Source organism: Bradysia coprophila, unplaced genomic scaffold, assembly GCF_014529535.1.
Source record: "Bradysia coprophila strain Holo2 unplaced genomic scaffold, BU_Bcop_v1 contig_235, whole genome shotgun sequence".
In the NCBI taxonomy this organism is placed as follows: domain Eukaryota; kingdom Metazoa; phylum Arthropoda; class Insecta; order Diptera; family Sciaridae; genus Bradysia; species Bradysia coprophila.
In genome coordinates, this window is record NW_023503496.1 from 2,004,352 (window position 1) to 2,023,426 (window position 19,075).

Genomic DNA, 19,075 nt, shown 5'->3' on the forward strand with positions numbered 1-19,075 from the left:
CGAAGTGTTATGAAGTCATGATGGAAGGGTTTGTTAATGTTTTGTCATTAAAATGAACACTTTTTTTTCTGTCCCTCTTTACTCAATATCCAATTATGTGGGTGGCTTGTACGTTCAATGTAAAATCGTTTATCGATTGTTTGAGAGCCGCTCGAATCGCTTTTTTCAAATTAATTTTTTTTTTCAGATCATTTAGTTATTTGACTGGAAATTTGGGAAGGGTGCTGTATGCACAGCGGATGGGTAATTTTTTTTCTCTCCTACATCGGTTGATTGAAGTGGGATGTGTATAATAAATGCATGAGAACGTCATGAAACACGATGTTGGTTGGTAGTGGTTATACACATCCGTACACAATCAATGTTCAATGATTTTCGCAAATTTTAGAATTTTTGAACAATTGAACGATTTTCAAAGGGAACGTTTCAACTGCCTTAAGGTGTACCAATTAACATTTTCGAACATAGCTGACCTCATTCATGGATCGAATTAAGCCAAAGCGAACGATTTTGAATAGTAAAAGGAAAGATTTGAACTGTTTGTTGATTATCTCTGTTAGATGCAGACAGGTGTCCTATTTTCCGTATATTTAAAGCAAAACAGTCAGAATGCCAGAAGATATTTAGAGAGCATGCAAACATAGAGGCCACATCGAATGAATGGAGACAACATTTGTGGAAAATACGTTTTCTTCAGCATATATGTTAATTTTACAGTTCCGGACTGGTTCAATGGGCATTCGAACGATGACCGAAGAATATTTTGTTTTTTGTATGAATGAAGGGCAATGAAGAGACTTTCTTCAAACAACTCCTGAATGACTTTTTCTCGCCAGTCCGGCTCTGTAGTTACAAGTAAAAATCGGAAACTTGAACTATCGATTAGTCACTGTTAGGTGTACCCAAGAATTGAATAAGAAGGCCAAGGCCAATCAGACCTAATTCAAATTTTTCTTTTGCTGTCCTGTCAAGTTAGAATTAGGTCTCTTTCAAATTGCGATATGTGTACCTACAGTTAAGGTAGCCTCACAGTCACACTCGTCCGTTTTCCAGCCGTTTACTTTACAGTTGGAATTAGAACTATGCAAAAGTTATCTAAACAATAGAAACGTCACGTAAACGGCTAGCTAAACAGAGACAAAATTGACGACTGTGAATTCAGACTTAGGTGTTATTCACAAAAAACGCATCTAAGGGAAGTTTTCGAAAACCATACTATCATAGAGTTGATAACAGATGGCGTTGCGGGCGGGAACAACGCCATTTATTATTAACGCTGCGTACACTTCGCACATTTAACTCCATAGCGTATCTACAAAGACGGATTGGTGGCTTCAAATTCGTCGTTTTTAAATTTCATGAAAGCCAATACAAATCAGGACCCTTACGTTCGGATTAGTAACTCAAGAGCTATTTGAAACGAAAGATGGCGACGCCTAGCGGAAATAAAAGCAACTTGCAAGTCGACACACAAAATGTACTTTCGTTAAGTACAAAGCACCACCTTTTTAGTACTGCTGTCCAAGGTAGTATATGAAGAGGTAATTAAATGGTCAGAAATCGCTCTCAGTGAACGCTGAGTCTACTGACAAAAAAGAGTTGAAAATCTTACCTGTTGGTGAACCCAATCACGAAACACAGATTCTGTGATACTTTGTTTCCTGTTGCAGGTAACTTTTTCTCCAGGTGATCTATGTTATCTCCTACAGCTGTATTTTTCGTATGGAGAGCTACAGCTGTGGCCGCTATGATAGGTTACCTGGAGCCAAAGTTATCTGCAACAGGTAAGATTTTCAACTCTTTTTTGCCAGTTCAAGGTTATTTGCAAAACATCTTCCACAGACGACATAGCCAAAAAAAGAGTAAAGGTTGTTTTCTGCCTCTCAGTAATAGTCTTTATAGTACCATGAAACAGACTTTCTCGTCAAGGTTATTTTAGAACTTTAGGCGAACATAACCTCAGTTTAAAACTTGACGAAAGCTGATAACGAAGTAACGAAGACAATGAATGTCACGCTATATTTAAATTATGTGTGTTTCTGTGTATGACGTCATGACGTTGTCCTGTCAAAGGTAGTTTGTACCGTTGGAGCATAGCGCTCTATCTCCAAGCAATAACGCCCAAATGCAAAATTTCTTTGGAGTCTATTTTACGCATCCGGAAAAGGAAGTTGTTTTTCATGGCCAGACATTCCACTTACTGTGCAAACATCGTTTCCTATTCATACTTCAATGAATTCTCCCATAAACTGTTTTCAATACAGTTTACTGCCTCCATTTATACTCAATTATGCGTAAATCATTCGGACAATGTTTGCGTTCTAGATCAAGAGAATTAAATTTCGCTTAACGACGCAAAACTCCGAACCAATTCCAAAACGACAGAGAGTAAGAAAAATTGTTTATTGAAAATCGCTTATTTTTTCCGCTTAAAATCCCTGCAAGACTTCGGGGCTATAAATAATATTCCTTTTTCTTTCCCATCAAGCCAATAAATGAACATCTCTCAACAGAGAGTACCGCATATATTGTAAGCCGCCCATTTATCAAATAATATACAAATCCTTAACTTTTTTATGGATTTTATGAATAAAAGGGTCACTCAGTCAATTTTATTATTGATTCATATTCCCATACTGTACGTACAAGGAGAAGTCAATACGATAAGGCAAAAAAAAACAGCTCGCAAACCCTTTTCGCCTGAAAAATGTCTGTTGCGAACAGCAATGATATTTATTGCCTCGTAAAATTATCATTTTAAATATAATGTTTCTGAATAAATATATTTCTTTGTTATTGTTGTTGAACGCCGCTACTATACTACTACTCATCCGATGGATATACGTATGTTTTTGTGTGTTACGGATCGGATCATAAATAAATTTTTAGAGAATATTGCACACTCTTCGTAGATGACTATGAATAGAATGGGAGAGAGAAAGAACGAGAAAAAGATGGTCCTGCTTTTGAACATTGCCTTCCAGACAGTTTCGTTTTTACATATTTATGGTAAACCGAAAAGCTACATGTTATGATTAAGTTCGCTGCTTGGAGCCATATGTCAGATTCAGGAAATAAAGATTTTTTTCGGGTACTTTTTCTACCTCCGGAGAACAACCTTTCAATAGTATATAGTCGAGAGATCAATGAGTTTATGGAAAAACTTTTTTTCTTGCCGGGATTCTCTAAAAGGGAATTGTATTTAGTGGGGAAAAACATCACAGAAAAACTGAAAATATTTTTCCCGCAGATGAAGAGCGTACAACTTTTCAAAAGTAAAAATAAAGTAAAATTGAAAAACGTTTCGAACATTTTCATCGCCATGCCTCACGTCTGTTTTTTGTGTTTATTTAGTTTTCCTTTTAAAAGAAACACAAATTTCGGAAACAGCAAAGTTTATGAGTGGCTATGATTTACTGGAATTGAAAACTTGTTTCGGAAACTAGAACACTGACACAAGATTGTTGCTGCGTGAATCTAAACTATGCCCCGAGAGCAACTGAAATTATTTGCATCATCTTTTGAGAACTATTTTTTATGATGAAATTACATGGACAATTCATGCTGTTAGTACGTTGCGCGACGCACGTCGTCGGCTTATGTCAAAGTACATTGAGTTTCAAATTAAATGGTGACCTTGATATAGGTTTTTTGAGCTTGAAGACGAATTGTCCATTAAAGCGTTAAGATCCTGTGGATGCCATCTTTTGTCTTTGCCCATAAGCTATACAAAAACTTGCAAAAGTGAACACTTCAATCATTCATTTCTTTGCTACCTTTTCAACTGGTTCACTGGTCTGTTAAGAGGATGATTAATCTGCTTTTGTATACAGAAAACCAATGAAAAGATAAACCAGGTTCATACAAACCGGAGGTATCGGGTAATCTGGCACACTGTGCCAAAAGAACTCACTTTTAAACTATGTAAAAGGTGAACTCGCACACGCAAGTTTATTGCTGCAAATGCTTTTTAGCCATGGAATTGATGTAATGACAAATACAAAATACAAAATACAAAATTTTGGTATGAAAAAATCGTGTGCGAGTTCACCTTTTACGTAGTTGAAAAATGCGTTGTTCTAGCACCGTGTGCCAAATTACCCCACGCCAAACCGGAGGACATAGCGAATCGCTATGTCCTCCGCTACATACAAAGTTTGACATTCGACCATACCTTGTGTTGACGTTCATTGCAGAAAGCGTCTTATGATTGGCGACAAGGTTGTGGATTTGGATTAGTCAGGCAGATTATGACACATGTGACAAACATTACTTTCCATGCTAATAATTCACCATGGCACACAAATTTGATTTTGGTGAATTTTGTTGCATGGAAAAGGTGTGTTCCGCGTATCTAATAAAATGGCGATCTTCGTGACCTCCCCAAAGTTTACAGCCCTGGTAGACGACAAATAACTCTTGGGGCGCATACCGTAGTTGTGTTTCGTTAAGTTTGAACTGTCAAAATTCACTATCTACTTTCTCTCTATCCAATATGAATATCCCTGCTAAAACTATCAAAAAATCACCAGTGAATGAGATCGATTGATTTACATAACAATGTAAAGTTAACGAACAATTTCTTTTGTTTCCCGGTCTTTTCGCAATGCGAAAAGAGCTGAAAACAAAAGAAGTTTGTCGTTACCTTTACATAGCTATCTAAATCAGCAGTAAGTCTAAGGTTGTTTATAAGGAGGTTACGCCGATCGCCATTTTATTTCTCTCAGTTCTATCGCGAAAAAAACATTGCGGCTATCGGCTAACTCATACTGCATTTCAGTACGAAATTTCAACTGAACTTAAATTTGAATGAAAATTCACGCCGTAAGTGCGGTTGAAATTCAAAATGGAAAGTGCGGAGGTCTTTCTAACGTAGCCTCATTTTCATACAATGAAGGGTTGAAATGTATTTTTCGGTTCAGTTTTTCATCGAATCGTTCACTTAAAATTCAAATTTTAGGCACGCTTACGGCGTGAATTGCAGCAAAGTTCAGTGGCCCCACTGATCGGTGAAACACGAACAACGAAATTTCGGAAATATAGCACACATTCAAGTGCAAAAAATACGAATCACAACACGAAACGAAGAGAAAAAGGAAATTGAGAAATGCAGAGTTTCAATTATTTTCAAATAATTGTATGACATTATTTCGCTCGCTTTCTCAAAACGTAAGTTTCGTTACACATACATCCATGTGATCTTTGCTTTGACATTACTTATCTACATACCCTATATTATATCGATGGTTTCGAACAAAATTTCAATTGCTTTAATGTCAATTTAGTAGTTTAACGAAACTGTTGTATCTTCAACACTAACTAGCTACCAGCTAGTTTTCGATTTGTGGACTTTGGGGCGATTGATATTAAACTCTTTGATTCGGGCTTGTCACCCTTTAACTTGCGTATTTTATTGTCGAATGAATGTTTCTTCTCTTACAATTTTTCTTGGAGAACTCGATTCATTCGTTTTACAATGGCAAACTTGGATTCACGTTCCAACATCCTCCCACCATTTATTTTCTCAAAATAATTCCTAAATTCTCCTCCCACCGTTTGCACGTTTTCAATCATCGTTTCGATCATTGTCCATAAATTGACCATCTTCATAATTCATCCATACATCGACTGTCTTCATAACTTGTCCATTCATCGACCATCTTTCGTAAATTGTCCATACTTCGACCATCTCCATAATTTGTCCATTCATCGACCATCTTCATAATTTGTCCATTCATCGACCATCTTTCGTAAATTGTCCATACTTCGACCATCTACATAATTTGTCCATTCATCGACCATCTTTCTATGATTGCTTTGTACACATTGTATGATAATGTGGCCTTGAACACTTTGAACATATTATTTCTGCTTTACAATTTTTACCATAATGTCCTTGCTGAAGACATTTGGAGCAAGCTTTCATGTCATTGACTGCCTTCCACTTTCGTTCTAAAGGCCATTCTTTTGCTGACTCGCAACCCTGTGATGCATGTTGTTCCCCACAGAAAATGCATTCGAATCTTGCTCCTCCAACATGCAAAATTGCCGCCGTTGGCATAGACAATTCGTACTGCTTCAACCGTGTTTTGTCGTTATCGTTGTTGGCATAACAACTTGCTATAGCTCGTTGTTCTTCTCTCTCCACCTCTTGTTGTAAGAACTCCAACAAATAATCCAACTCACTTTTTGGTGGATTCTCGGTAGATCCATCCGTTTCGTACTTTGCAGATCTCTGCCACGCTACCAACACATCTTCCGGTAGACTAGCCTCCACCATTGGATACAGAAACAGCGACGCTTGTTCGACAGTGACCTTCAATGAATCCAACGCTCGGATATGACACACTAATTTGTCGTACATTGAAGCGAGGCTAGCTTTTCTGTTCATGCTTTCCAAACTCATTTTAAACAGTTCTCGTATATAAACTTGTATTAGCAACTTCTTCCTTCCGAAACGTTCTTGTAGTACATGAATGACTTTCGGATAGTTGGCTTCCGTTGCTGGGAAACCGTTAACAATATCAGCTCCTTTTGAATTCGGTTCCATCGATTGGATCAAATACTGGAATTTATCGGTGACATGCAGCTCTTCATCTCCGTCTATTTTACTGAACTGTGCCCACCAGCTTAACCAATCCACAATTTTTCCGCTGAACTTCTTTAATTCAATCTTCGGCAACTTAAATTGCCGCTTTCGATTCGACGTTGATGCAATTGATGATAATCCATCTTCCTTAACGTCCTTTGACACACTCTCTCTCTTGATTATTGCACAATCCAGTTTCAATTTCGCCGTTACCATCGAGGTCAAAATATCCTCACAAGTGATTGATTCCTTCAGTAGGTCTTCCTCAGCCACCTCTGGATCGCTCAACATCTCATTGAAAATTGACGCATCGACTTCCTGAATTCGTGCTTGAAGGTCGTTCAATCTTTCGAATTTCGCTTTTAACATTATGACATCCTTTTCATCCTTGGCCAATTCCGCTGTAACTTCATTTATCGTTTTGGTAATTAGACCACGAATCGGAGTGCGTGCCTTCTTCAACTTTTCCATGATGATCGACTTTGTAACATCCACGTATCATTATTATCCAACGCTCCAAAAATCGTCCACCCGGGGGCGCCAAATGTTGTATCTTCAACACTAACTAGCTACCAGCTAGTTTTCGATTTGTGGACTTTGGGGCGATTGATATTAAACTCTTTGATTCGGGCTTGTCACCCTTTAACTTGCGTATTTTATTGTCGAATGAATGTTTCTTCTCTTACAATTTTTCTTGGAGAACTCGATTCATTCGTTTTACAATGGCAAACTTGGATTCACGTTCCAACAGAAACTGAAATAAAGAAAAGTTTGATCGAAACAGATTTAGTCATATATGACAACGTTCTCCCAGAGAGAGCATTGGTCGTGTCTAGTATATTCAGAAATGTGCTGCTCTCACTCTGAATATTACAAAATAAAATCAAACAGTTACCTGGACTCCCTGGTAACTTCGACGGTAGGCTAGTATAGGCGCGTAACCTCTCAGCGAGACCGTTCTCGTCAAGTACCATCATTCGAATCCGATCAAAATTCAACAAAGCAACTTCTCAATGCTACAATGTATTCGTATTATACGGTTCTCAACACCTTTACCTCTTCGAATTTATTAGCATAGGATCGAAAGGGCTGCATAGAAATGATAATACAATATTTATGAACGGCTCCACACACCATGTACAACCAATATGTTAACCGAATTTATTTCAATTTATTTTATGCTTCGAAAGTCGCGTATATGCGTAAAAGTTAAAATAATAACAAAAGGTTCGGTCGAAATGTCTAGTTTATTATTCATTTTATCACTTAATATTGCTCCACGTTCAGCCAGCTCTTCCCAACAAACACACTTGATATAAAACCCAAATATTCTTGTAAGCGAAATAACTGTCAGGGCAACACATAAATTATATAGCTCGACACGAAAGTGTGTGCGTATGCATGTGTGGGTGTGTTTGTTGTGTGTGTGTGTAAAAGAGGGGGGAGGTGAGTGTGGGCTATGAATAGGTTTTTACAATGTGAGATGTGTACAATTTTGGAAGTTTTATGAGAGGAAACGAATTTGAAATGGGCATTTTCTTTGGAAATTTTATGGAAGATGTTTAGAGAGGCTTTTATATTTAACGGTTACTTGTGCGGAACGTATAGTGTTATTGGTTGTAATATGCCATAAAATATAAATTGTATAAGCTTCGGGTGCGAGAACACTTTCGGAAGTAATATCTCTGCATTCAATGGGGGTTTGTTTCGTTCAGTCTATCAAACCAGGGCATATTTTCCGATAAATTTGATTTGGTTTTTCGAAGATCGATACTAAAAATAACGTACGGAACAGCATGTAGGGATCAGAGGTATCTTCTCATCTCAATTCTATGCATAGATAAGCATAAGTAACCAGTGGAACACAAGGTTAGATGCGCTTTTTGTGTCCTACATTTTTATATCGAAAACATCCACTAAATTCGTCACTTTCAATGCCAGCCGTCTTCGTGCAGTTAGAGTCGCTGAGTGAAAAGATCTTCACAAAAGTAATTTTCAATCAACTCACCGAAAGCTCTTTCTGATGAACCAGTGTCAATTCAGAAGGAAATGTACAAACAGTTTGACAGACGCTGCCACCGCAAAAAGATCAATGAAAGTACAAACCAGATATGATCTGTTCATACAAATTATGTCCCCCGCTACATACAAAGTTTGACATTCTACCATACATTGTGTGAAAAAGATCAATTCGCTTCGTTCGACGATTCGCTCTTCATAATTACTGTGAAGAGATACATGTTTATGCGAAAAGTGAGTGTCCTGCTCATCTGCGCCTAGATGTGTACAAGCTTGACCTTGACATGAACTTCAATTCTTCTTTGACTTTTAATGAAAGGGATGTTCTTGCTCTGTTAGCAGCTTCAGAGATTCACAGCGATTCATAATTCGATGCCAACAGTGTTTTTGCAAAACTTTTACAGTGACAAACAACCAGCCCACGTATGGAATCTTTTTGACATAAAGCATGTCGTGACGGTGACGCCATTTTGCCCCTTTTCTCTAGTGGCGACATCTACATATTTTCATAGCCGAATTTACGATTCAATATATAACTGGTCTCTTTTCTCTGGTGGCACCACCCGTGTTTCCATATGCATCAACTTACAACTGCCTTATTACCATGATTAAAATGTCAAATGTCAGTGTTTCGTATATGGTTTTCTGACTCATAACGCGAGCTCAAGTGACAAAAGGACAGCCGAATGAAATCTATGTGTTTGACGTTTGAAACACTGGGGAAATGTCAAAATTTAATTTCTTCGATTGGCTGGGTTTTAAGAGTGTTAGTCACTGTAATGTTGATTGGGAGAGACACAACGAAGATCAGAAAGCCGCAGACAAAGACTTGAAAAATTTGAAATTTTCCTGAACATTGAATGAATAGAATTGTGTCTGTGGGAGTTCGACTGAGAAGCTTTTCGGATGCCCTTCCAGGCCATGACAGGTCAGAGAGGATCTGTATCGGTAAGGCTCATCCCTGTAGAAAATAGTCTCTGTCGTCAACGTTAGCAAATCAGTTTTACGAGTTGAATTCGCCCAACCGGAATCCCATACACACATTCAACATTTATTTAAGCTTTAAATGCAAAACTTCCACTCAAAACTTTCCGAAACTTTCATCATTCCTAACACAAAGTTCACAATGGAAATCATTCAGCCGCATTACCATGTCATTATATGGCATATATTTGCCGCAAAAGCATTATATGCAAATTCCAGCCATTGACGTTGTGTGTCATAAATGTGCACCAAACGAGATATATATTTCCGTTAAGATGTCATCTATAACAGGCAAACCCGAAATGACTTACCAATTTGAAAGTACACCCAGTGTCGTCAGATGGAGGAAGATGGAGGAATATAATACGATGGAAAAAAAATATATTTGAAAACTGAAAAGCTTTTACTGTCGAATTACGTGTATCCTAATTCCCGACTATCAATGAGACCTGATTTTCAATCTGCATGCCATTCTTCGTCTCATGTTTTCCACATTTTTTATGCGAATGTGAACGAATTTCTTTTTTCACGAACCGAATCCGTAAATAAACTTTCAGAGACTTATCGAACCAAAAATAGCTTTCACATTTTTCTTGCATAACTCAAAGCTTCTGTAAATATACGAAATTTCCAACTTTATTGTGGAAGAGAGAGAAATTTGCATTCATCTTTCGTCTTTGGGTAAAAAAATTTCTCCCAATGAATAGTATGCGACATGATGCCAAGTCAAATAAAAAAATGAAATTTATTGCAAAGATAAAATCGAATTAACGTGGGGTGATACCATGATGACTGGGATGATTACTAATATCACTTGATTAAATAGCTCAAATAAAAATTAAAGAAAATTGCAAGGTGCAAGGGGAATGTACGTGTCCTTGAAACTATTAGATAGATTCAATAGATTAAGATTGGCTCACCTAGTTCGTGTTTTTTACATAGGTGGAAGCACGGGATTTCGGGGAGTTTTGACATTTAGTTTTTTTATGTTGGTGTCAAATACTGTCCAAGGTCTTAAATTTGTTTGTTTGTTTGTGAAGGTGAAGTCCTTTTTCACCAAGCAATCTGCGTAGCCTTCCTATAAAAATCTTGAATTTGACAATCACAAACAACAAAAATCTGAAACTACTCAAAACCGGTGGTGACAGTAGTGACAGCTGTTGATCGTGAAAATTGGGAATAGACTGTTTTGATACCGAAAATATCCGATGGCATCCACAGAGAATAGCGTAGCACCCAACAGAATATTGCTCTATTTGATAAATAAGAATTCGAAAAAAAAAATCTAGCATTATGTCAGTTCATCCAAAAATAAAAATATTTCCTCGGAACCCAATGCTTTGATTCTTCAGCAATTACATTTACTCTTTTTGAAGAATATGCCTGTCGTAACAATTTCAAACAGACGCGACGAGACACCCTTATTCGAATAGCGGTGCCTTCACGAAAGTGTTGTCTCGTGCTTTGTTACTGTCATATAGAGGACTTAGCATTGTGTAGTTACTCAGACTAAGTTGAAGCAGTGACTCAATTGTCTGACCTGAGCTTAAAATAGTATGTAGTTTCTAAACTTCATAATCTATTCAAAAAAGTATAATATGGTACATTAAATCTCAACTTTTTTTAGTCGAGGATGGAACCGAATACGAAAGTTCACTTATCCCTTGAAACCTTTCAATCAGCAAAGGATTTTTTTAAAGTCAAAATGTAAGCTTGCGCGAATGTTATTTCTGAACGAGTTTTTTATAGTTTTGCCATATTTAGTGCTACAGGACTTGAAAGTTAAGACTTTTTACAGCATTTATATATTTAATAAAAACTCCTTCCTACACAGGGCCTACTATGTAGATTCTCTGGGTGAATCTTCCAAATCTTGTTAATTAATTCTACATAATAGCCCCTGTCCTACAATACATCAGAAAACACAAAAGAAATATTGAAAAAAGTTTGACTACTAATTTTGTGGTTGCTTCAAAGTTGACTTTCTTTCGCCAACTTTTTTGTTTTAGCTTAAACAAACATTTGTGGTATACAAAGCGGGTCTCAATTTTTTGTTGTGATAGCTTTTTTTTGAAGGTATTGTGATGGAGATTTTAGAAAAAAAAAGATTTTGAAAATACTAAAGATTTTGTTTGAGTTATCACCCACCGTAATACGACCTCAAACATACAAAATTCTTGTATTTTTAATAGTTGGGAAAACATTATTTTTTTTTCGAAAGCATGAAACTCATGATTTTTCCTAAAAAATTACTTTTTATGACTAAATTTTAATTTTTAGTAAACTAATCTTAATAATTCAGCGTATTTAACATATTTGTTTTTTCAATGTCAAGTAAGATATCCTGATTTCAGCATATTTGAAAGGTAAAATCCTTCTTTTTTTCAAAAACTATCACAAGAGAAAATTGAGAGCCGCTTTCTGCCGAAAAAGTTTGGATTACGTTAGATTTTTTTTTTTAAGTTGGCAGATTTGAAGCCACTACGAAATGAGAGGTCTTGCTTTTTTCAATATTTGTTTTTTGTGTTCTGATGTATTGTAGAATAGAGTTTTTATTAAAAATATAAATCTTACAAAAAGTCGTATCTTCCAATTCTAATAGCACTAAATATGGAGCCACTACAAAAAATTCGAAATTTTTCAGAAGTAAAAAAAATCTTTGCTGATTCAAAGGTTTCAGGGGATTAGTAACTTTCGTATCCAATTCCACCCTCGCTTAAAAAAGTTGAAATTTGGTGTATAACTATTTAAAACTTAATAATTAAAAAAACTTGTTCCATAAAATGATCAGTTGAACATGCTCGATAATTCTAGAGGTGGAGAGGTTCGATAAAAAAATAAAAGAGACCGATCACTTCCGAAACCGTTGTACAACCCGCCTCTAATTTAATTACAAAGACAGTCTTTAAGCACATACTTTTGCTGATATAGTTGTGCTCTTGATGCAATTAGTGTTTGATTTTTAGAAATTGTAGTAGACCGGGATCATTGTAATGATATTGGAAATTTGCTCATCGTCAGTTGGTCAGAAGATGCAACAAGAATCTGGATATTATAACATTTACCAGAGACCTATTTTTTGTTTATGCCTGCACCCAACACCAAAAAGGAAAGTCGGCGTGTCTGTAATGAATGAAATGTTTTCGAGGTTATGGTCTCTTTGGATGATTTTTGACACATCGACTGACCTCAGAACCAACTTTATATAGCAACAGTACAGAAGACCAGATAGTTAAAGCTTGCCTTGATGTACTTTCCATTGAATACTTTCGCATAAATTCTGACGTATTATTCAAGACTGGTCCGAATTACATTTCCTTCTATCTCATAATACTCTCTCTGCATTATACAGTTGTAACAAAAAGCGAAGACCAATTATATTTAACTAGTCTCGAGTGCAACAGACTGTTCGTGCATACAGAGGACCAGTTATATTAACTAGCCTTGGGATATTTGTCATTGAAAATTTTGAAACTGTTGGGTCAACAGTGTTGACATAGCCTTCAAGGCAAGTCACAAAAACTTATCCAAATTATATTTCCTTTTCTCTCATTAGTTCAAAAATCGTGTGTCTTGTGTAATTTTGACATTACCCTTTAGGCGAGTTGGGTTTAACTGAGCCGAAATCTATCTCCATTAACACTGTATTTGTGGTCACACAGTTCAATCAACTCTCTGTTAACACTCTCTCGTATTTCAGATAATTTTCGATGCCTTTTCGGTTGGCCGATTCGACGAGGGTTTAATTGAAGCCGATTCCGATTCAAGTGACACTACGCTCACTTCGCTGGGAGATCTACCTGGATGTCCCGAAGGTTTTATGCAGGTGAGATCAGTGGCAGACAGAAAATGGTCCACTAAATCACTACTTTGATCGCGTGACGACATTTCGAATATTTCTATTTCAGTTAAGTGAATTGGGTCGTCCGTTCACAGGAGGTTCTTGGTGTGGAGCGGCCACAGGTCCACAGTTGTATTACAGCGAAACATCAACTGTGACCGCATCAGTAAAAGTACGGAAGTTTTGTTCGTCGAATATTCAAAAAAATATTACTTGAACACACTATGCTTTCATTCGCAGGTATTCCATGCACCTATGCAGGCAGCTACACCCTTCGAATTTAAAATCCGCTACAAATTTATTAGCCAATCTGATGCGGTTGTTCGGTACGTTGTTTGTTTGTAGTTTGAACACGAAAAGTTTTTTAAAAAAATTTACCTTTACACTCTCAAGTGCTTAATCAGACAATCAATTTCACAAGAAAAGTTGCGTCGGTTGCACAAAATTCATTTGTAAAGACAATCGGAGAAAACTAAATTGTTTTCTCGAACAACACTAATTAACGAACGGAATCTTTCACCAGCAGATTTTGTTATTTACTTTTTCCAACTTTTTCCTTTTTCTTCTTTCTTCGTTACGTTCAGATACGGTGCACCGAACGAACTGTTGGAACTGGGAAAAGTCACACCCGGCACATATTGCACGAGACAGTTCGATGAATGTTATCGCAAAAAGTGTAGACTGCAAAGGTAAGTCGGGTTCTTTTTGAAAGTATTAACGGAGCCGATGAGATGGCGACTTTTGATAAACAAGAGCCCTAGTGAATGTCCTATTTTTTACGGTTACTGCTAGAGTTCCACAGGAACTATATCTTGTTTTTGCAAAATTTTCCCATTATCCAAATGATTCAACGGTAACACGAGATGTCATGGATATATTAAGTTGGGATGTGAGCTATCACATCAATTATTTAAAAGAAAGTTGCCTGTCCTAATGCTACACTTACCTCACAACGCCACATGTTATCATTTCTCTGGAATATCTATGTGAAATAACAGATGATAACAGATGGCGTTGCTTCCGCCTGTCAGAAAGAGCAAACTTCTGAACGAATGCTCAAAAAATTGAACGATTGAGCCAATAGTAATCCAAGACTGTAAATTTTGAAGGGGTCAGGTAGGCAGAGAGATGATAATATGACGACTGTGACGTTGTTTCGATGGATATAGGGAATATGTCGAATGACATTTGGAGAGAATTCAATACATTTTCACTCGACGAAATTCAAAATCATTCGACATATTTGCCTCTATCCGTCGAAACGACCAAGTCGTCATATTAGCATCTCGCTGTAGGCAGGGAGTGTATTTCTCCAGTTATTTAAGGTTTTTTTTTTCGATGACAAGCGTCACATTATTTATGAATCACCCCTTAGAGAAACTGGGCAGATAGACCATGCGTTCTTAAGCCTTCTTCATTAGGTCGTGGCACATTTGTTTCTTTTGGTACTACTTCAACATACTTCGCCGAGAAACCAAATTGGCGTCAAAATACTGGCTTTATATGAAGTATGAAGTATTGAAAGGTCTGTTGTGCCTGGAATGTAAAACGTTTCATGCACGACAGCAACGCACTTCAAGCATGAGTGGTACTCTAAATAGAGTACTGAAACGGGGCAGTGTATCGAACAACTTTTGGCACTGTAAAAAAATCTGGAAACATTTTTCATATAAAATGGTGCTCCATTTGACAGCTGTCACTCGACGCACTTTTGCTTGAAGTGCGTTGACGACAACGAAATACCAACATATTTCAGCTAAAGGTCAAGAATATTCTTTAAAATGTGATGAAAGACTCTCATGCTAGTATGGATCTCGAATTAAGCCTATCTAGAGCTCTCTTTCCCTAGGTAGATATAGTCCACACTATATCCGCCTTAACGGTCGTACTTGATTACCAATTTTTCCTGACATTTTTATCCACAGTTCATTGAAGGAGGGTTCTACTAAGACCGATTTATCATTTTATTATCCTATCTCATGCTGTCGTTGTCATTTCTAACTAATAAAAGCTAATTATTTTCCAAAAGCCCCAATTATCCGGGAATGTATCCACGAAATGTGACATGCTATTGGACAATCAGACAAAAAACGGTGCCAACTTGTAAACATGCAATGGTTTCTGTGAGCCAAGAAAATGCACATAAAGCGCTGGTGAAAAGGTAAAAAGAAAAATTCTGCTTTTTTTTCCCGTGCACAATTCATTAGTTATCGTTTTTCTGTGATTTTGTTGTTGTTGTTGTGGCTCTGCTATAATTTTTTTTTGTTGCCTCCTTGTGTGTGATATTGTGTGTTACATTCACGGAAGAATATCGGAAAAGTTTTATTTTATTGGAAGATTTTATCAGTAAAATTGAGAGATTTTTTCCGTTTGTTTTATTTTTTCAATGAAGATATGGAAACTTGGCACGCCATATCGAAATGTTCCGTCGTTTCTTTTATTTCATTTTATGTTTTGATTAAAAGTACAATGTAAAATGGTTGCAGAACACACACTTTTTCTCCACCACCACCACCACCGTTATCTTTGGGGGTTGCTTTTTGTCATTTTCGTTCGTTCGGTTTTTTTTTGTGTGTGTTCATTTCGCTCATTCGTCGTTCGTGATTTGATTTATGGTCTGAGTTCGGTTTGATTTTCGGATTAGATTTTTGCCAATTTGGAAACTTTTCTTTTGTCTCTGCGGATTTCCATAAAAAATTGGTGTCTCTGCTGTGCTCGATAATGACACGCGGGGTTTTCTGTAAGGATAATTTATGTTCGTCTCTTATTCTTATCTCCCTGGCTAATAAGTCAAGACAAGAATGTAACTGGGAATGTGTGGATCGATTAATCAAAAATACCACAAGGAAAACGTGGCGTGACTTTTTAATTGGATGGGATTTACTTCCGAGTTTGTTTCGATCAAAATAATGAACAAAAGATCAAAACAGAGAAAGGACGGCAAACAATGAACCCTTTCTTTGAGCGAACTCAAACTTCCATATGTTTTCATGAGCATTTCACTTCCGATTTCTGTAGAACGTCATTTCTAACTGTTCTGTAATAATTCCGATTCCCTGAAGGTTTGCAATAAATTTTAACAGTCAATTTAGTCAATCTGTCAAAGTGACGTTTTAAACGTCAAAAAAAAATAAACATGCGAATCCCATTATCTCCCATAGGAACCAACTGTCATTAACATATTCCTTCTATCTCGCCGCAGGCGTACTAACTTATCATTTTTATGATGATAGTCTTCTTCAATTCTAACGATTTTGTTAGTAATTCGCACAGCCATTATGGTTTGACGTTTAAAACGTCACTTTGACAGATGGAATTTCCCGACGTTTGATCCCTGTTTGACTACATAAAGTGGTTTGAAATCAATCTACTTGAAATACTAAGAACAAATCCGTACGAAATCTACCGTCACCCTGTTTGAATGAGTCTGCCTAGAGGTGTGCACCGCCGATTTTACGCCGGCGCGCCGCCGATTTTTTGCTAAATTTTCGGCGCGCCGCCGCCGAAAAATAATAGCTCACGCCGCCGCCGCCGCCGATTGTATTTTCGTCGCGCCGAAATTTTATACGTTTAGTGCTTTCAGAAATTTTAATGGGCGACAATAAATATAAACTTAAATTGAAAAATCTATACAAAAGTGTGTGCCTGAGTACATGTACAAGGTTTTAGCAAATGTTTATCGCTCTTAATTTATAAGTCAGGTTTCTATATGCTGCTATGTTTCTATATGCGTAGAAAGCATAGCCTATTTTAGGTAATTTCTTAAAGAATTTTCGGGAATTTTAGAGAATTTCGAGAATTTTCGGGAATTTCGAGAATTTTCGGGAATTTTAGGAAGTGAAAAAAATTAAAATTGATTTTCGGACTTTGTTTCACAGTTTTCTTTGCCGGTGCTTCTTCGAAGACACCTTTAAACCACTCAGAGGCGTATTACCCTATGGGAAATTCGGTACCGTGCCCATTGCGCTGGAAAAAATATGCGCTGAGCTCGGTCACTGAATGGACAATTATTGTCTGAAGAGAAATTTTAATCTATCATAAAAACTATGTAGAGTTTGCGAATTAACTTTACATTGCCTAATCTCGTAAAAAATACGTACCAAATTTTTTAGTTTGATGAGTGCAAGAGTCCATGAGTTAAAAGGGAAAATTTCAATTCGCGCGTCAGGGTATTAAAACCGAATATTTACACAAAGAAATTGTTTTGATAGGAAACATGAATGGTGAAGTCTAAAATGAAACATTTAGAACTACAGACCTTACTTTGAGGGCTGAGCTGATCTTCATTTGTTTGCGCTATCCTATTACTTTCAATAACGTAAATCATGTAGAAAAAGAAAGCTGATCACTTGAAAATAATGCCACAGCGCAGCAAGAAGTGAAAAATAAAAAGCTCGAATATTGAATTAGAGGGATTCTTTTTAAAAACAGCCTACCGAAATCGGACGCATTTTCCAGTGGACTTTGAAAACGGTTTTGGCTTCTAGGGTCGAATACCTTTCTAGGCACATATAAAAAAGTCGACTGGAAAATGCGTCCGATTTCGGTAGGCTGTTTTTCAAAAGAATCCCTCTTAGCGTAAAAACCAATGCAGGATAAATCACCCAGGTACGGTCTAATGTCACCTCGGAGGAAATAACGATTTTCAAAACGGATTTTAACGCTTATTTTTATCTTGACAAAAATAATGAGTGCGTTCAGTATAAATCGACAGATTTTGAAGAATCTGCCATAACTAGTATGTACATTCATTGGTAAAAACTACGAACTGTGAACTAAAATTTTTACTTTTACCTCATACATGTCAGTTCTATTAAGGTTCTGAAATAACAGGTAAGACACCTCTGAGTTGATCACGAAGGCGGTGACACCAATATCGGAAAATCGAAAAATCTTAAAAATAGCTCTTTGTCCCTTGAAATATGTAAAGCCACACCATAGAGGTCGACTACCACACTTTGAAGAACAATAAAATCGAAACGCAGCGAGTTTCTAGTGTTTTAATAATTTTTAAGAATTTCGGGAATTTTCAAGAATTTTCGAGAATTTCAGAGAATTTTCGGGAATTTCGAGAATTTTCGGGAATTTCTAGAATTTTCGAGAATTTCAAGAATTTTCGGGAATTTAATTCCTAAAATAGGCTATGGTAGAAAGGAGTTTTTTGTTTAAAAAAATTTGTTGAAACTTTGGGTTTTTCTTCTTACTTGCACTGTACGACGGTGATTTTGTTTCTGATGCTACGATAGGGTTATCTTCGAAGTAGCTTTCTATAACGTATCCTATTTCCATCAGTAGATGGCAAGTGTTTTATGCATATTTTTAAATACTTCTTCTTCTTTTTCAGCCTGTTTCTATCCACTGCTGGATGTAGGCCTCTCCAACTTCTTTCCATTTCGTACGATCCATTGCCATTTGCTGCCAGTTTGTACCTGCAATATTCTTAATTCCGTTTGTCCATCTCTCTGGTGGTCTACCTATAGCTCGTCTTTTATATGGTCGCCATATAAATACTAGTCCAAAGAAAAAGTTGGCTGCTGTCTTGGGAAGGGTATCGATGGATACTACTGAGGATGGTCAGATCACGCTGGCCCGAGACCGCCATCGATACCCGAGGTCGAAACAGCATTTGTCTTTTCTGTATC

At 36.9% G+C, this 19,075-nt stretch overlaps 1 protein-coding gene across 1 annotated transcript in view; it reads left to right on the forward strand.

Moving 5' to 3' along the window:
* LOC119077365 overlaps positions 1 to 19,075 on the forward strand; it is a 122,959-nt gene that overhangs the window by 56,926 nt on the left and 46,958 nt on the right. Inside the window, exons 5-9 of the mRNA XM_037184550.1 lie at positions 13,293 to 13,418; positions 13,501 to 13,605; positions 13,674 to 13,759; positions 14,018 to 14,122; positions 15,463 to 15,594. Of these exons, the coding sequence (XP_037040445.1) occupies positions 13,293 to 13,418; positions 13,501 to 13,605; positions 13,674 to 13,759; positions 14,018 to 14,122; positions 15,463 to 15,594 (554 nt within the window). The remainder of the gene's footprint in view (positions 1 to 13,292; positions 13,419 to 13,500; positions 13,606 to 13,673; positions 13,760 to 14,017; positions 14,123 to 15,462; positions 15,595 to 19,075) is intronic.